The sequence below is a fragment of the Oncorhynchus gorbuscha genome, unplaced genomic scaffold (assembly GCF_021184085.1).
Source record: "Oncorhynchus gorbuscha isolate QuinsamMale2020 ecotype Even-year unplaced genomic scaffold, OgorEven_v1.0 Un_scaffold_691, whole genome shotgun sequence".
NCBI lineage: Eukaryota > Metazoa > Chordata > Actinopteri > Salmoniformes > Salmonidae > Oncorhynchus > Oncorhynchus gorbuscha.
In genome coordinates this window covers 9318-25650 of record NW_025745766.1, presented here as the reverse complement: position 1 = coordinate 25650, position 16333 = coordinate 9318, and the positions used below count along the sequence as shown (strand labels likewise).

At 49.4% G+C, this 16333-nt stretch overlaps 1 protein-coding gene across 1 annotated transcript in view; it reads left to right on the top strand.

Moving 5' to 3' along the window:
- The window catches only part of LOC124019820 (transmembrane protein 114-like), a 44720-nt gene extending 30476 nt beyond the window's left edge, over window positions 1–14244 (top strand). Inside the window, 3 exon segments of the mRNA XM_046335252.1 lie at window positions 3200–3337; window positions 13961–14052; window positions 14055–14244. Of these exon segments, the coding sequence (XP_046191208.1) occupies window positions 3200–3337; window positions 13961–14052; window positions 14055–14192 (368 nt within the window). The 3' untranslated portion in view covers window positions 14193–14244.
- Window positions 14245–16333: the final 2089 nt, after the last annotated feature.

Here is a 16333-nt window from a genome sequence, read left to right as displayed (position 1 = left end):
TGAAGCTTATACTAAATACAACACATTATTTAGATGATTTAGACTGAAGCTTATACTAAATACAACACATTATTTAGGATGATTTAGACTGAAGCTTATACTAAATACAACACATTATTTAGATGATTTAGACTGAAGCTTATACTAAATACAACACATTATTTAGGATGATTTAGACTGAAGCTTATACTAAATACAACACATTATTTAGGATGATTTAGACTGAAGCTTATACTAAATACAACACATTATTTAGGATGATTTAGACTGAAGCTTATACTAAATACAACACATTATTTAGGATGATTTAGACTGAAGCTTATACTAAATACAACACATTATTTAGGATGATTTAGACTGAAGCTTATACTAAATACAACACATTATTTAGGATGATTTAGACTGAAGCTTATACTAAATACAACACATTATTTAGATGATTTAGACTGAAGCTTATACTAAATACAACACATTATTTAGGATGATTTAGACTGAAGCTTATACTAAATACAACACATTATTTAGGATGATTTAGACTGAAGCTTATACTAAATACAACACATTATTTAGGATGATTTAGACTGAAGCTTATACTAAATACAACACATTATTTAGGATGATTTAGACTGAAGCTTATACTAAATACAACACATTATTTAGGATGATTTAGACTGAAGCTTATACTAAATACAACACATTATTTAGGATGATTTAGACTGAAGCTTATACTAAACACAACACATTATTTAGGATGATTTAGACTGAAGCTTATACTAAATACAACACATTATTTAGGATGATTTAGACTGAAGCTTATACTAAATACAACACATTATTTAGGATGATTTAGACTGAAGCTTATACTAAATACAACACATTATTTAGGATGATTTAGACTGAAGCTTATACTAAATACAACACATTATTTAGGATGATTTAGACTGAAGCTTATACTAAATACAACACATTATTTAGGATGATTTAGACTGAAGCTTATACTAAATACAACACATTATTTAGGATGATTTAGACTGAAGCTTATACTAAATACAACACATTATTTAGGATGATTTAGACTGAAGCTATATACTAAATACAACACATTATTTAGGATGATTTAGACTGAAGCTTATACTAAATACAACACATTATTTAGGATGATTTAGACTGAAGCTTATACTAAATACAACACATTATTTAGGATGATTTAGACTGAAGCTTATACTAAATACAACACATTATTTAGATGATTTAGACTGAAGCTTATACTAAATACAACACATTATTTAGGATGATTTAGACTGAAGCTTATACTAAATACAACACATTATTTAGGATGATTTAGACTGAAGCTTATACTAAATACAACACATTATTTAGGATGATTTAGACTGAAGCTTATACTAAACACAACACATTATTTAGGATGATTTAGACTGAAGCTTATACTAAATACAACACATTATTTAGGATGATTTAGACTGAAGCTTATACTAAATACAACACATTATTTAGGATGATTTAGACTGAAGCTTATACTAAATACAACACATTATTTAGGATGATTTAGACTGAAGCTTATACTAAATACAACACATTATTTAGGATGATTTAGACTGAAGCTTATACTAAATACAACACATTATTTAGGATGATTTAGACTGAAGCTTATACTAAACACAACACATTATTTAGGATGATTTAGACTGAAGCTTATACGATAATATAATAATAATAATATATGCCATTTAGCAGACGCTTTTATCCAAAGCGACTTACAGTCATGTGTGCATACATTCTACGTATGGGTGGTCCCGGGAATCGAACCCACTACCCTGGCATTACAAGCGCCATGCTCTACCAACTGAGCTACAGAAGGACCACTAACACAACACATTATTTAGGATGATTTAGACTGAAGCTTATACTAAACACAACACATTATTTAGGATGATTTAGACTGAAGCTTATACTAAACACAACACATTATTTGAACAGTGCAGTGTAGTTTCACATAACTATTTTCTAAATAGTGTGCCTTCAATGGGATTCAACCTCACACCCAAACGTTCTTGAATGTTCCACAGTTAGCTGCTCTACCTGCTTAGCTACCAGTCAGGTGTAATTACATGTGCAAAACCCTAACTAGGTGGATAAGTACGATAACCAGTAAAAGGTCGATGTTTGAAAGCAACGTCATCAAAGAAAGCACCGGAACCTGTAGGAAATCAGTTGGATCTCGCATTTTTGTTGTTGTTGCAACACATGGTTTGAAAAAGCACGTGCTCAAACGAAGCTTCGGACATCGTTGACGACGTAATTGTGATAAAGTGATACACGCATCGGAATACTGCTTTTGAAGTTCGCTGCTTGGAGATTTCAACGCCTCCGGGAACTGCAGTATTTAACACGTAACGTCACTACTTCAGGGCCCCTCAGCAGTAACATCACTACTTCAGGGTCCCTCAGCCTTAACATCACTACTATGAAGAGGGAGGGTGGACTGTGGGCTGAAAGGGGAGGGTGGACTGTAGGCTGAAAGGGGAGGGTGGACTGTAGGCTGAAAGGGGAGGGTGGACTGTGGGCTGAAAGGGGAGGGTGGACTGTGGGCTGAAAGGGGAGGGTGGACTGTGGGCTGAAAGGAAAGGGTGGACTGTGGGCTGAAAGGGGAGGGTGGACTGTGGGCTGAAAGGGGAGGGTGGACTGTGGGCTGAAAGGGGAGGGTGGACTGTGGGCTGAAAGGGGAGGGTGGACTGTGGGGTGAAAGGGGGGGTGGACTGTGGGTTGAAATGGGAGGGTGGACTGTGGGCTGAAAGGGGAGGGTGGACTGTAGGCTGAAAGGGGAGGGTGGACTGTGGGCTGAAAGGGGAGGGTGGACTGTAGGCTGAAAGGGGAGTGTGGACTGTGGGCTGAAAGGGGAGGGTGGACCGTGGGCTGAAAGGGGAGGGTGGACTGTGGGCTGAAAGGGGAGGGTGGACTGTGGGCTGAAGACGGAGGGTGGACCTCTCTCTCTCTCTCTCTCTCTCTCTCTCTCTCTCTCTCTCTCTCTCTCTCTCTCTCTCTCTCGCTCTCGCTCTCGCTCTCGCTCTCGCTCTCGCTCTCTCTCGCGCTCTCTCTCGCGCTCTCTCTCCCTCTCTCACGAGAGTGCATCATAGCATATTTATGTATTCGCTCTCTCCCTCCCCTCCCCCTCTCTCAGATATGCACGGGACATTCATGGTGTTGCTTCCTCTCAGCATGATCATCATGGTTGTTGGGGGACTGATGGGGTTCATCGGCCTGCTGGCCAGAGCTTACCTACTACTGCTGATGACTGGTGTACTGTTACTACTGGGAGGTAAGCACCCTATACCCTATACCTTACACCCTATACCTTATACGCTACACCCTATACCCTATACAAGATACCTTATACCCTATACCCTACACTCTACACTCTATACCTTATACCCTACACCCTATACAAGATACCTTATACCCTATACCGTATACCCTATACCTTATACCCTACACCCTATACCCTACACCTTATACCCTTTACCCTATACCCTATGCCTTATACCCTATACCCTATACAAGATACTTTATACACTATACCTTATACCCTACACCCTATACCCTACACTCTACACCCTACACCCTACACCTTATACCCTACGCCTTATACCCTATACCCTACACCTTATACCCTACACCTTATACCCTATACCCTACACCTTATACCCTACACCATATACCCTATACCCTACACCATATACCCTACACCATATACCCTATACCCTACACCTTATACCCTTTACCCTATACCCTATGCCTTATACCCTATACCCTATACCCTATACCCTATGCCTTATACCCTATACCTTATACCCTATTCCTTATACTCTACAACATATACCCTATACTTTATACCCTATACCTTAAATTCTATACCCTATACCCTATTCCCTATACCCTATACCCAACATTCTACACCCTATACCTTAAACTCTACACCCTATACCTTAAACTCTACACCCTATACCTTCATCTCTACACCCTATGCCTTAAACTCTACACCCTATACTCTATACCTTAAACTCTATACCCTATAACCTACACCCTACACCAACACCCTATACCCTACACCCTACACCCTATACCGACACTCTATACCCTATACTTTATACCCTATACCCTATACCCTATACCCTATACCCTACACTCTACACTCTATACCCTATACCCTAAACCCTACACTCTATACCCTATACCCTAAACCCTACACCCTATACCCTACACCTATAACCTACACCCTTACCTCCAGAGCTTACCTACTAATGCCACTAGTCTACCCTGCCACCTCTACACTCTAACCACTAGACTACCCTGCCACCTCTACACTCTAACCACTAGACTACCTGCCACCTCTACACTCTAACCACTAGGCTACCCTGCCACCTCTACACTCTAACCACTAGACTACCTGCCACCTCTACACTCTAACCACTAGGCTACCTGCCACCTCTACACTCTAACCACTAGGCTACCCTGCCACCTCTACACTCTAACCACTAGGCTACCTGCCACCTCTACACTCTAACCACTAGGCTACCCTGCCACCTCTACACTCTAACCACTAGGCTACCTGCCACCTCTACACTCTAACCACTAGGCTACCCTGCCACCTCTACACTCTAACCACTAGGCTACCTGCCACCTCTACACTCTAACCACTAGGCTACCTGCCACCTCTACACTCTAACCACTAGGCTACCCTGCCACCTCTACACTCTAACCACTAGGCTACACTGCTGCCTCTACACTCTAACCACTAGGCTACCCTGCCGCCTCTACACTCTAACCACTAGGCTACCCTGCCACCTCTACACTCTAACCACTAGGCTACCCTGCCACCTCTACACTCTAACCACTAGGCTACACTGCCGCCTCTACACTCTAACCACTAGGCTACCCTGCCGCCTCTACACTCTAACCACTAGGCTACCCTGCCACCCCTACACTCTAACCACTAGGCTACCTGCCACCTCTACACTCTAACCACTAGGCTACCTGCTGCCTCTACACTCTAACCACTAGGCTACCTGCTGCCTCTACACTCTAACCACTAGGCCACCTGCCGCCTCTACACTCTAACCACTAGGCTACCTGCCACCCAACACTCTAACCACTAGGCTACCTGCCACCTCTACACTCTAACCACTAGGCTACCTGCAGCCTCTACACTTTAACCACTAGGCTACCTGCTGCCTCTACACTCTAACCACTAGGCCACCTGCCACCTCTACACTCTAACCACTAGGCTACCTGCCACCCAACACTCTAACCACTAGGCTACCTGCCACCTCTACACTCTAACCACTAGGCTACCTGCAGCCTCTACACTTTAACCACTAGGCTACCTGCTGCCTCTACACTCTAACCACTAGGCTACCTGCCACCTCTACACTCTAACCACTAGGCTACCTGCCACCCAACACTCTAACCACTAGGCTACCTGCCACCTTTACACTCTAACCACTAGGCTACCTGCCACCTTTACACTCTAACCACTAGGCTACCTGCCACCTCTACACTCTATCCACTAGGCTTCCTGCCACTTCTACACTCTAACCATTTGGCTACCTGCCACCTCTACACTCTAACCATTATGCTACCTGCTGCCTCTACACTCTAACCACTAGGCTACCCTGCCACCTCTACACTCTAACCACTAGGCTACCCTGCCACCTCTTGACTCGAACCACTAGGCTACCTGCTGCCTCTACACTCTAACCACTAGGCTACCCTGCCACCTCTACACTCTAACCACTAGGCTACCCTGCCACCTCTACACTCTAACCACTAGACTACGCTGCCACCTCTACACTCTAACCACTAGGCTACCCTGCCACCTCTTCACTCTAACCATTAGGCTACCTGCTGCCTCTACACTCTAACCACTAGGCCACCTGCCACCTCTACACTCTAACCACTAGGCTACCTGCCACCCAACACTCTAACCACTAGGCTACCTGCCACCTCTACACTCTAACCACTAGGCTACCTGCCACCTCTACACTCTAACCACTAGGCTACCTGCCACCTCTACACTCTAACCACTAGGCTACCTGCTGCCTCTACACTCTAACCACTAGGCTACCTGCTGCCTCTACACTCTAACCACTAGGCCACCTGCCACCTCTACACTCTAACCACTAGGCTACCTGCCACCCAACACTCTAACCACTAGGCTACCTGCCACCTCTACACTCTAACCACTAGGCTACCTGCAGCCTCTACACTTTAACCACTAGGCTACCTGCTGCCTCTACACTCTAACCACTAGGCTACCTGCCACCTCTACACTCTAACCACTAGGCTACCTGCCACCCAACACTCTAACCACTAGGCTACCTGCCACCTTTACACTCTAACCACTAGGCTACCTGCCACCTCTACACTCTATCCACTAGGCTTCCTGCCACCTCTACACTCTAACCACTAGGCTACCTGCCACCCAACACTCTAACCATTAGGCTACCTGCCACTTCTACACTCTAACCATTTGGCTACCTGCCACCTCTACACTCTAACCATTATGCTACCTGCTGCCTCTACACTCCAACCACTAGGCTACCTGCAGCCTCTACACTCTAACCACTAGGCTTCCTGCCATCTCTACACTCTAACCACTAGGCTACCTGCCACCCAACACTCTAACCACTAGGCTACCTGCCACCCAACACTCTAACCACTAGGCTACCTGCAGCCTCTACACTCTAACCACTAGGCTACCTGCTGCCTCTACACTCTAACCACTAGGCTACCTTCCACCTGAGGATGTCCCTGTGTCTCCCTAGTGGTCAGTATGCCCCTGTGTCTGCCTAGTGGTCAGTATGTCCCTGTGTCTCCCTAGTGGTCAGTATGTGTCTCCCTAGTGGTCAGTTTGTCCCTGTGTCTCCCTAGTGGTCAGTATGTGTCTCCCTAGTGGTCAGTATGTCCCTGTGTCTCCCTAGTGGTCAGTATGTGTCTCCCTAGTGGTCAGTTTGTCCCTGTGTCTCCCTAGTGGTCAGTGTGTCCCTGTGTCTCCCTAGTGGTCAGTGTGTCCCTGTGTCTCCCTAGTGGTCAGTGTGTCCCTGTGTCTCCCTAGTGGTCAGGATGTCCCTGTGTCTCCCTAGTGGTCAGTGTGTCCCTGTGTCTCCCTAGTGGTCAGTATGTCCCTGTGTCTCCCTAGTGGTCAGTGTGTCCCTGTGTCTCCCTAGTGGTCAGGATGTCCCTGTGTCTCCCTAGTGGTCAGTGTGTCCCTGTGTCTCCTAGTGGTCAGTATGTCCCTGTGTCTCCCTAGTGGTCAGTTTGTCCCTGTGTCTCCCTAGTGGTCAGTATGTCCCTGTGTCTCCCTAGTGGTCAGTATGTCCCTGTGTCTCCCTAGTGGTCAGTTTGTCCCTGTGTCTCCCTAGTGGTCAGTTTGTCCCTGTGTCTCCCTAGTGGTCAGTATGTCCCTGTGTCTCCCTAGTGGTCAGTTTGTCCCTGTGTCTCCCTAGTGGTCAGTATGTCCCTGTGTCTCCCTAGTGGTCAGTTTGTCCCTGTGTCTCCCTAGTGGTCAGTATGTGTCTCCCTAGTGGTCAGTTTGTCCCTGTGTCTCCCTAGTGGTCAGTATGTGTCTCCCTAGTGGTCAGTATGTCCCTGTGTCTCCCTAGTGGTCAGTATGTGTCTCCCTAGTGGTCAGTTTGTCCCTGTGTCTCCCTAGTGGTCAGTGTGTCCCTGTGTCTCCCTAGTGGTCAGTGTGTCCCTGTGTCTCCCTAGTGGTCAGGATGTCCCTGTGTCTCCCTAGTGGTCAGTGTGTCCCTGTGTCTCCTAGTGGTCAGTATGTCCCTGTGTCTCCTAGTGGTCAGTTTGTCCCTGTGTCTCCCTAGTGGTCAGTATGTCCCTGTGTCTCCCTAGTGGTCAGTATGTCCCTGTGTCTCCCTAGTGGTCAGTGTGTCCCTGTGTCTCCCTAGTGGTCAGGATGTCCCTGTGTCTCCCTAGTGGTCAGTGTGTCCCTGTGTCTCCCTAGTGGTCAGTATGTCCCTGTGTCTCCCTAGTGGTCAGTTTGTCCCTGTGTCTCCCTAGTGGTCAGTGTGTCCCTGTGTCTCCCTAGTGGTCAGTATGTCCCTGTGTCTCCTAGTGGTCAGTATCTCCCTGTGTCTCCCTAGTGGTCAGTATGTCCCTGTGTCTCCCTAGTGGTCAGTATGTCCCTGTGTCTCCTAGTGGTCAGTATGTCCCTGTGTCTCCCTAGTGGTCAGTATGTCCCTGTGTCTCCCTAGTGGTCAGTTTGTCCCTGTGTCTCCCTAGTGGTCAGTTTGTCCCTGTGTCTCCCTAGTGGTCAGTTTGTCCCTGTGTCTCCCTAGTGGTCAGTTTGTCCCTGTGTCTCCCTAGTGGTCAGTTTGTCCCTGTGTCTCCCTAGTGGTCAGTTTGTCCCTGTGTCTCCCTAGTGGTCAGTATGTCCCTGTGTCTCCCTAGTGGTCAGTTTGTCCCTGTGTCTGCCTAGTGGTCAGTATGTCCCTGTGTCTCCCTAGTGGTCAGTATGTCCCTGTGTCTCCCTAGTGGTCAGTATGTCCCTGTGTCTCCCTAGTGGTCAGTATGTCCCTGTGTCTCCCTAGTGGTCAGTTTGTCCCTGTGTCTCCCTAGTGGTCAGTATGTCCCTGTGTCTCCCTAGTGGTCAGTTTGTCCCTGTGTCTGCCTAGTGGTCAGTATGTCCCTGTGTCTCCCTAGTGGTCAGTATGTGTCTCCCTAGTGGTCAGTTTGTCCCTGTGTCTCCCTAGTGGTCAGTATGTGTCTCCCTAGTGGTCAGTATGTCCCTGTGTCTCCCTAGTGGTCAGTATGTGTCTCCCTAGTGGTCAGTTTGTCCCTGTGTCTCCCTAGTGGTCAGTGTGTCCCTGTGTCTCCCTAGTGGTCAGTGTGTCCCTGTGTCTCCCTAGTGGTCAGTATGTCCCTGTGTCTCCCTAGTGGTCAGTTTGTCCCTGTGTCTCCCTAGTGGTCAGTATGTCCCTGTGTCTCCCTAGTGGTCAGTTTGTCCCTGTGTCTCCCTAGTGGTCAGTTTGTCCCTGTGTCTCCCTAGTGGTCAGTTTGTCCCTGTGTCTCCCTAGTGGTCAGTTTGTCCCTGTGTCTCCCTAGTGGTCAGTTTGTCCCTGTGTCTCCCTAGTGGTCAGTTTGTCCCTGTGTCTCCCTAGTGGTCAGTTTGTCCCTGTGTCTCCCTAGTGGTCAGTTTGTCCCTGTGTCTCCCTAGTGGTCAGTTTGTCCCTGTGTCTCCCTAGTGGTCAGTTTGTCCCTGTGTCTCCCTAGTGGTCAGTATGTCCCTGTGTCTCCCTAGTGGTCAGTATGTCCCTGTGTCTCCCTAGTGGTCAGTATGTCCCTGTGTCTCCCTAGTGGTCAGTATGTCCCTGTGTCTCCCTAGTGGTCAGTATGTCCCTGTGTCTCCCTAGTGGTCAGTTTGTCCCTGTGTCTCCCTAGTGGTCAGTATGTCCCTGTGTCTCCCTTGTGGTCAGTTTGTCCCTGTGTCTCCCTTGTGGTCAGTTTGTCCCTGTGTCTCCCTAGTGGTCAGTTTGTCCCTGTGTCTCCCTAGTGGTCAGTATGTCCCTGTGTCTCCCTTGTGGTCAGTTTGTCCCTGTGTCTCCCTAGTGGTCAGTATGTGTCTCCCTAGTGGTCAGTTTGTCCCTGTGTCTCCCTAGTGGTCAGTATGTCCCTGTGTCTCCCTAGTGGTCAGTGTGTCCCTGTGTCTCCCTAGTGGTCAGTATGTCCCTGTGTCTCCCTAGTGGTCAGTTTGTCCCTGTGTCTCCCTAGTGGTCAGTATGTCCCTGTGTCTCCCTTGTGGTCAGTTTGTCCCTGTGTCTCCCTTGTGGTCAGTTTGTCCCTGTGTCTCCCTAGTGGTCAGTTTGTCCCTGTGTCTCCCTAGTGGTCAGTTTGTCCCTGTGTCTCCCTAGTGGTCAGTTTGTCCCTGTGTCTCCCTAGTGGTCAGTTTGTCCCTGTGTCTCCCTTGTGGTCAGTTTGTCCCTGTGTCTCCCTAGTGGTCAGTTTGTCCCTGTGTCTCCCTAGTGGTCAGTATGTCCCTGTGTCTCCCTAGTGGTCAGTATGTCCCTGTGTCTCCCTAGTGGTCAGTATGCCCCTGTGTCTCCCTAGTGGTCAGTTTGTCCCTGTGTCTCCCTAGTGGTCAGTATGTCCCTGTGTCTCCCTAGTGGTCAGTATGTCCCTGTGTCTCCCTAGTGGTCAGTATGTCCCTGTGTCTCCCTAGTGGTCAGTATGCCCCTGTGTCTCCCTAGTGGTCAGTTTGTCCCTGTGTCTCCCTAGTGGTCAGTTTGTCCCTGTGTCTCCCTAGTGGTCAGTATGTCCCTGTGTCTCCCTAGTGGTCAGTATGTCCCTGTGTCTCCTAGTGGTCAGTTTGTCCCTGTGTCTCCTAGTGGTCAGTTTGTCCCTGTGTCTCCCTAGTGGTCAGTTTGTCCCTGTGTCTCCCTAGTGGTCAGTTTGTCCCTGTGTCTCCCTAGTGGTCAGTTTGTCCCTGTGTCTCCCTAGTGGTCAGTTTGTCCCTGTGTCTCCCTAGTGGTCAGTATGTCCCTGTGTCTCCCTAGTGGTCAGTATGTCCCTGTGTCTCCCTAGTGGTCAGTATGCCCCTGTGTCTCCCTAGTGGTCAGTTTGTCCCTGTGTCTCCCTAGTGGTCAGTATGTCCCTGTGTCTCCCTAGTGGTCAGTATGTCCCTGTGTCTCCCTAGTGGTCAGTATGTCCCTGTGTCTCCCTAGTGGTCAGTATGCCCCTGTGTCTCCCTAGTGGTCAGTTTGTCCCTGTGTCTCCCTAGTGGTCAGTTTGTCCCTGTGTCTCCCTAGTGGTCAGTATGTCCCTGTGTCTCCCTAGTGGTCAGTATGTCCCTGTGTCTCCCTAGTGGTCAGTTTGTCCCTGTGTCTCCCTAGTGGTCAGTTTGTCCCTGTGTCTCCCTAGTGGTCAGTTTGTCCCTGTGTCTCCCTAGTGGTCAGTTTGTCCCTGTGTCTCCCTAGTGGTCAGTTTGTCCCTGTGTCTCCCTAGTGGTCAGTTTGTCCCTGTGTCTCCCTAGTGGTCAGTTTGTCCCTGTGTCTCCCTAGTGGTCAGTTTGTCCCTGTGTCTCCTAGTGGTCAGTTTGTCCCTGTGTCTCCCTAGTGGTCAGTATGTCCCTGTGTCTCCCTAGTGGTCAGTATGTCCCTGTGTCTCCCTAGTGGTCAGTTTGTCCCTGTGTCTCCCTAGTGGTCAGTTTGTCCCTGTGTCTCCTAGTGGTCAGTTTGTCCCTGTGTCTCCCTAGTGGTCAGTTTGTCCCTGTGTCTCCCTAGTGGTCAGTATGTCCCTGTGTCTCCCTAGTGGTCAGTTTGTCCCTGTGTCTGCCTAGTGGTCAGTATGTCCCTGTGTCTCCCTAGTGGTCAGTATGTGTCTCCCTAGTGGTCAGTTTGTCCCTGTGTCTCCCTAGTGGTCAGTATGTGTCTCCCTAGTGGTCAGTATGTCCCTGTGTCTCCCTAGTGGTCAGTATGTGTCTCCCTAGTGGTCAGTTTGTCCCTGTGTCTCCCTAGTGGTCAGTGTGTCCCTGTGTCTCCCTAGTGGTCAGTGTGTCCCTGTGTCTCCCTAGTGGTCAGTATGTCCCTGTGTCTCCCTAGTGGTCAGTTTGTCCCTGTGTCTCCCTAGTGGTCAGTATGTCCCTGTGTCTCCCTAGTGGTCAGTTTGTCCCTGTGTCTCCCTAGTGGTCAGTTTGTCCCTGTGTCTCCCTAGTGGTCAGTTTGTCCCTGTGTCTCCCTAGTGGTCAGTTTGTCCCTGTGTCTCCCTAGTGGTCAGTTTGTCCCTGTGTCTCCCTAGTGGTCAGTTTGTCCCTGTGTCTCCCTAGTGGTCAGTTTGTCCCTGTGTCTCCCTAGTGGTCAGTTTGTCCCTGTGTCTCCTAGTGGTCAGTTTGTCCCTGTGTCTCCCTAGTGGTCAGTTTGTCCCTGTGTCTCCCTAGTGGTCAGTATGTCCCTGTGTCTCCCTAGTGGTCAGTATGTCCCTGTGTCTCCCTAGTGGTCAGTATGTCCCTGTGTCTCCCTAGTGGTCAGTATGTCCCTGTGTCTCCCTAGTGGTCAGTATGTCCCTGTGTCTCCCTAGTGGTCAGTTTGTCCCTGTGTCTCCCTAGTGGTCAGTATGTCCCTGTGTCTCCCTTGTGGTCAGTTTGTCCCTGTGTCTCCCTTGTGGTCAGTTTGTCCCTGTGTCTCCCTAGTGGTCAGTTTGTCCCTGTGTCTCCCTAGTGGTCAGTATGTCCCTGTGTCTCCCTTGTGGTCAGTTTGTCCCTGTGTCTCCTAGTGGTCAGTATGTGTCTCCCTAGTGGTCAGTTTGTCCCTGTGTCTCCCTAGTGGTCAGTATGTCCCTGTGTCTCCCTAGTGGTCAGTGTGTCCCTGTGTCTCCCTAGTGGTCAGTATGTCCCTGTGTCTCCCTAGTGGTCAGTTTGTCCCTGTGTCTCCCTAGTGGTCAGTATGTCCCTGTGTCTCCCTTGTGGTCAGTTTGTCCCTGTGTCTCCCTTGTGGTCAGTTTGTCCCTGTGTCTCCCTAGTGGTCAGTTTGTCCCTGTGTCTCCCTAGTGGTCAGTTTGTCCCTGTGTCTCCCTAGTGGTCAGTTTGTCCCTGTGTCTCCCTAGTGGTCAGTTTGTCCCTGTGTCTCCCTTGTGGTCAGTTTGTCCCTGTGTCTCCCTAGTGGTCAGTTTGTCCCTGTGTCTCCCTAGTGGTCAGTATGTCCCTGTGTCTCCCTAGTGGTCAGTATGTCCCTGTGTCTCCCTAGTGGTCAGTATGTCCCTGTGTCTCCCTAGTGGTCAGTTTGTCCCTGTGTCTCCCTAGTGGTCAGTATGTCCCTGTGTCTCCCTAGTGGTCAGTATGTCCCTGTGTCTCCCTAGTGGTCAGTATGTCCCTGTGTCTCCCTAGTGGTCAGTATGCCCCTGTGTCTCCCTAGTGGTCAGTTTGTCCCTGTGTCTCCTAGTGGTCAGTTTGTCCCTGTGTCTCCCTAGTGGTCAGTATGTCCCTGTGTCTCCCTAGTGGTCAGTATGTCCCTGTGTCTCCCTAGTGGTCAGTTTGTCCCTGTGTCTCCCTAGTGGTCAGTTTGTCCCTGTGTCTCCCTAGTGGTCAGTTTGTCCCTGTGTCTCCCTAGTGGTCAGTTTGTCCCTGTGTCTCCCTAGTGGTCAGTTTGTCCCTGTGTCTCCCTAGTGGTCAGTTTGTCCCTGTGTCTCCCTAGTGGTCAGTATGTCCCTGTGTCTCCCTAGTGGTCAGTATGTCCCTGTGTCTCCCTAGTGGTCAGTATGCCCCTGTGTCTCCCTAGTGGTCAGTTTGTCCCTGTGTCTCCCTAGTGGTCAGTATGTCCCTGTGTCTCCCTAGTGGTCAGTATGTCCCTGTGTCTCCCTAGTGGTCAGTATGTCCCTGTGTCTCCCTAGTGGTCAGTATGCCCCTGTGTCTCCCTAGTGGTCAGTTTGTCCCTGTGTCTCCCTAGTGGTCAGTTTGTCCCTGTGTCTCCCTAGTGGTCAGTATGTCCCTGTGTCTCCCTAGTGGTCAGTATGTCCCTGTGTCTCCCTAGTGGTCAGTTTGTCCCTGTGTCTCCCTAGTGGTCAGTTTGTCCCTGTGTCTCCCTAGTGGTCAGTTTGTCCCTGTGTCTCCCTAGTGGTCAGTTTGTCCCTGTGTCTCCCTAGTGGTCAGTTTGTCCCTGTGTCTCCCTAGTGGTCAGTTTGTCCCTGTGTCTCCCTAGTGGTCAGTTTGTCCCTGTGTCTCCCTAGTGGTCAGTTTGTCCCTGTGTCTCCCTAGTGGTCAGTTTGTCCCTGTGTCTCCCTAGTGGTCAGTATGTCCCTGTGTCTCCCTAGTGGTCAGTTTGTCCCTGTGTCTCCATTTGGTATTTTATCAGTAAACACACCGTTTCAGTAAACACACTCCTTTCCCCCATTTCCCTCCCTCCCTCCCTCCCTCCCTCCCTCCCTCCCTCCCTCCCTCCAGCTCTGTCCTCACTAACAGGGGTGAGTGTGTACATGGCCTACTCTGCTGCAGTCTTCCAGGAGGCTCTGTGTCTGGCTGAGCAGATGGGGGTCAATATGGAGGGGTCCAGATCCTGTTTGGCTGGTCTCTGGTCCTGTCCTGGATCTCTAGTGGAACACAGCTATTCACCTCCGCTGGCTTCCTGCTGGCCTGCAGAACCATCACTACACAGAGACAGGAACTGAAATTATGAGACATGGAGGGAGGGGGAGAAGCAGGAGGAGAGAGAGGGAGGAGGAAAGAGAGGGAGGAGGAGAGAGAGGGAGGGGGAGGAGGAGAGAGAGGGGAGGAGGGGAGGGGAGAGGAAAGAGAGGGAGGAGGAGAGGGAGGGAGGAGGAGAGAGAAGGGAGGAGAGGAAGAGGAGAGAGAGGGGGAGGAGAGGGAGGGAGGAGGAGAGACAGGGAGGAGGAAAGAGAGGGAGGATAATAGGGAGGGAGGAGGAGAGGAGGGAGGGAGGAGGAGAGAGAGTGAAGAGGAGAGAGAGGGAGAGGAGAGAGAGGGAGGGAGGAAAGAGAGGGAGGAGGAAAGAGAGGGAGGAGGAAAGAGAGGGAGGAGGAAAGAGAGGGAGGAGGAAAGAGAGGGAGGAGGAAAGAGAGGGAGGAGGAAAGAGGGGGAGGAGGAAAGAGGGGGAGGATAAGAGAGAGGGAGGAGGAAAGAGGGAGGAGGAAAGAGAGGGAGGATAAGAGAGAGGGAGGAGGAAAGAGAGGGAGGATAAGAGAGAGGGAGGAGGAAAGAGAGGGAGGAGGAAAGAGAGGGAGGATAAGAGAGAGGGAGGAGGAAAGAGAGGGAGGAGGAAAGAGGGGGAGGAGGAAAGAGGGGGGGAGGAAAGAGGGGGAGGAGGAAAGAGAGGGAGGAGGAAAGAGAGGGAGGATAAGAGAGAGGGAGGAGGAAAGAGAGGGAGGAGGAAAGAGAGGGAGGATAAGAGAGAGGGAGGAGGAAAGAGAGGGAGGAGGAAAGAGAGGGAGGAGGAAAGAGAGGGAGCAGGAAAGAGGGGAGGAAAGAGGGAGGAGGAAAGAGGGGGAGGGAGGAAAGAGTTCTGCCTGGAGGAGGAAAGAGAGGGAGGAGGAAAGAGGGGGAGGAGGAAAGAGAGGGAGGAGGAAAGAGAGGGAGGAGGAAAGGAGGGAGGAGGAAAAGGGAGGAGGAAAGAGAGGGGAATAAGAGGAGGAAAGAGAGGGAGGAGGAAAGAGAGGGAGGAGGAAAGAGAGGGAGGAGGAAAGAGAGGGAGCGAGAGAAGCAGGAGGATGGAGGGAGAAAAAAAACAACATGTTTTCTTGAATCTTTACAATTTTGACTTTGCAGCTGGCCTATCTATGGGGAAAATCACTTCGTTCTGCCTCCAGGAAAGGACTCATGACAATAAACGTTGACCTGCATCCCTGATGCAATTCAACTCGGTCCTCTCTCTTGTCTTGCCATATCCAATTGATTGGTTAAGACACAAGGTGTACCTGGAGGCGAGCAGTGTTCATGTAACCGGGAAAAAGATCACACAGTTAAAGGGGGACAATCTGTGATTGCTACATCCATCTTCTAGACACTTTTAGTGGTGGTGTGAACACATTGATGTTTGAACTGCAGATTTCCCCTTTAAGTTGCATGGAGGAGAGATGTCTTGATGTGGCCAGGAAGGAAACGCCCTTCCCTGCACCACCTTAACTGGCTCCCAGTCAAACTACACCTCGCCTACAAGACACTACACCGCACCTACAAGAAACTACACCTCACCTACAATAAACTACACCTCACCTACAATAAACTACACCACACCTACAATAAACTACACCTCACCTACAAGACACTACACCTCACCTACAAGAAACTCACCTACAATAAAACACACCTCACCTACAAAAACTACACCGCACCTACAAGAAACTACACCGCACCTACAATAAACTACACCTCACCTACAATAAACTACACCCCACCTACAAGACACTACACCTCACCTACACCTCACCTACAATAAACTACACCTCACCTACAATAAACTACACCCCGCCTACAAGAAACTACACCGCACCTACAATAAACTACACCTCACCTACAATAAACTACACCCCGCCTACAAGACACTACACCTCACCACACCTCACCTACAATAAACTACACCACACCTACAAGACTACACACCCCGCCTACAAGAAACTACACCCCACCTACAATAAACTACACCTCACCTACAATAAACTACACCTCACCTACAATAAACTACACCACTCCTACAATAAACTATACCTCACCTACAATAAACTACACCTCACCTACAATAAACTACACCTCACCTACAATAAACTACACCACACCTACAATAAACTACACCACTCCTACAAG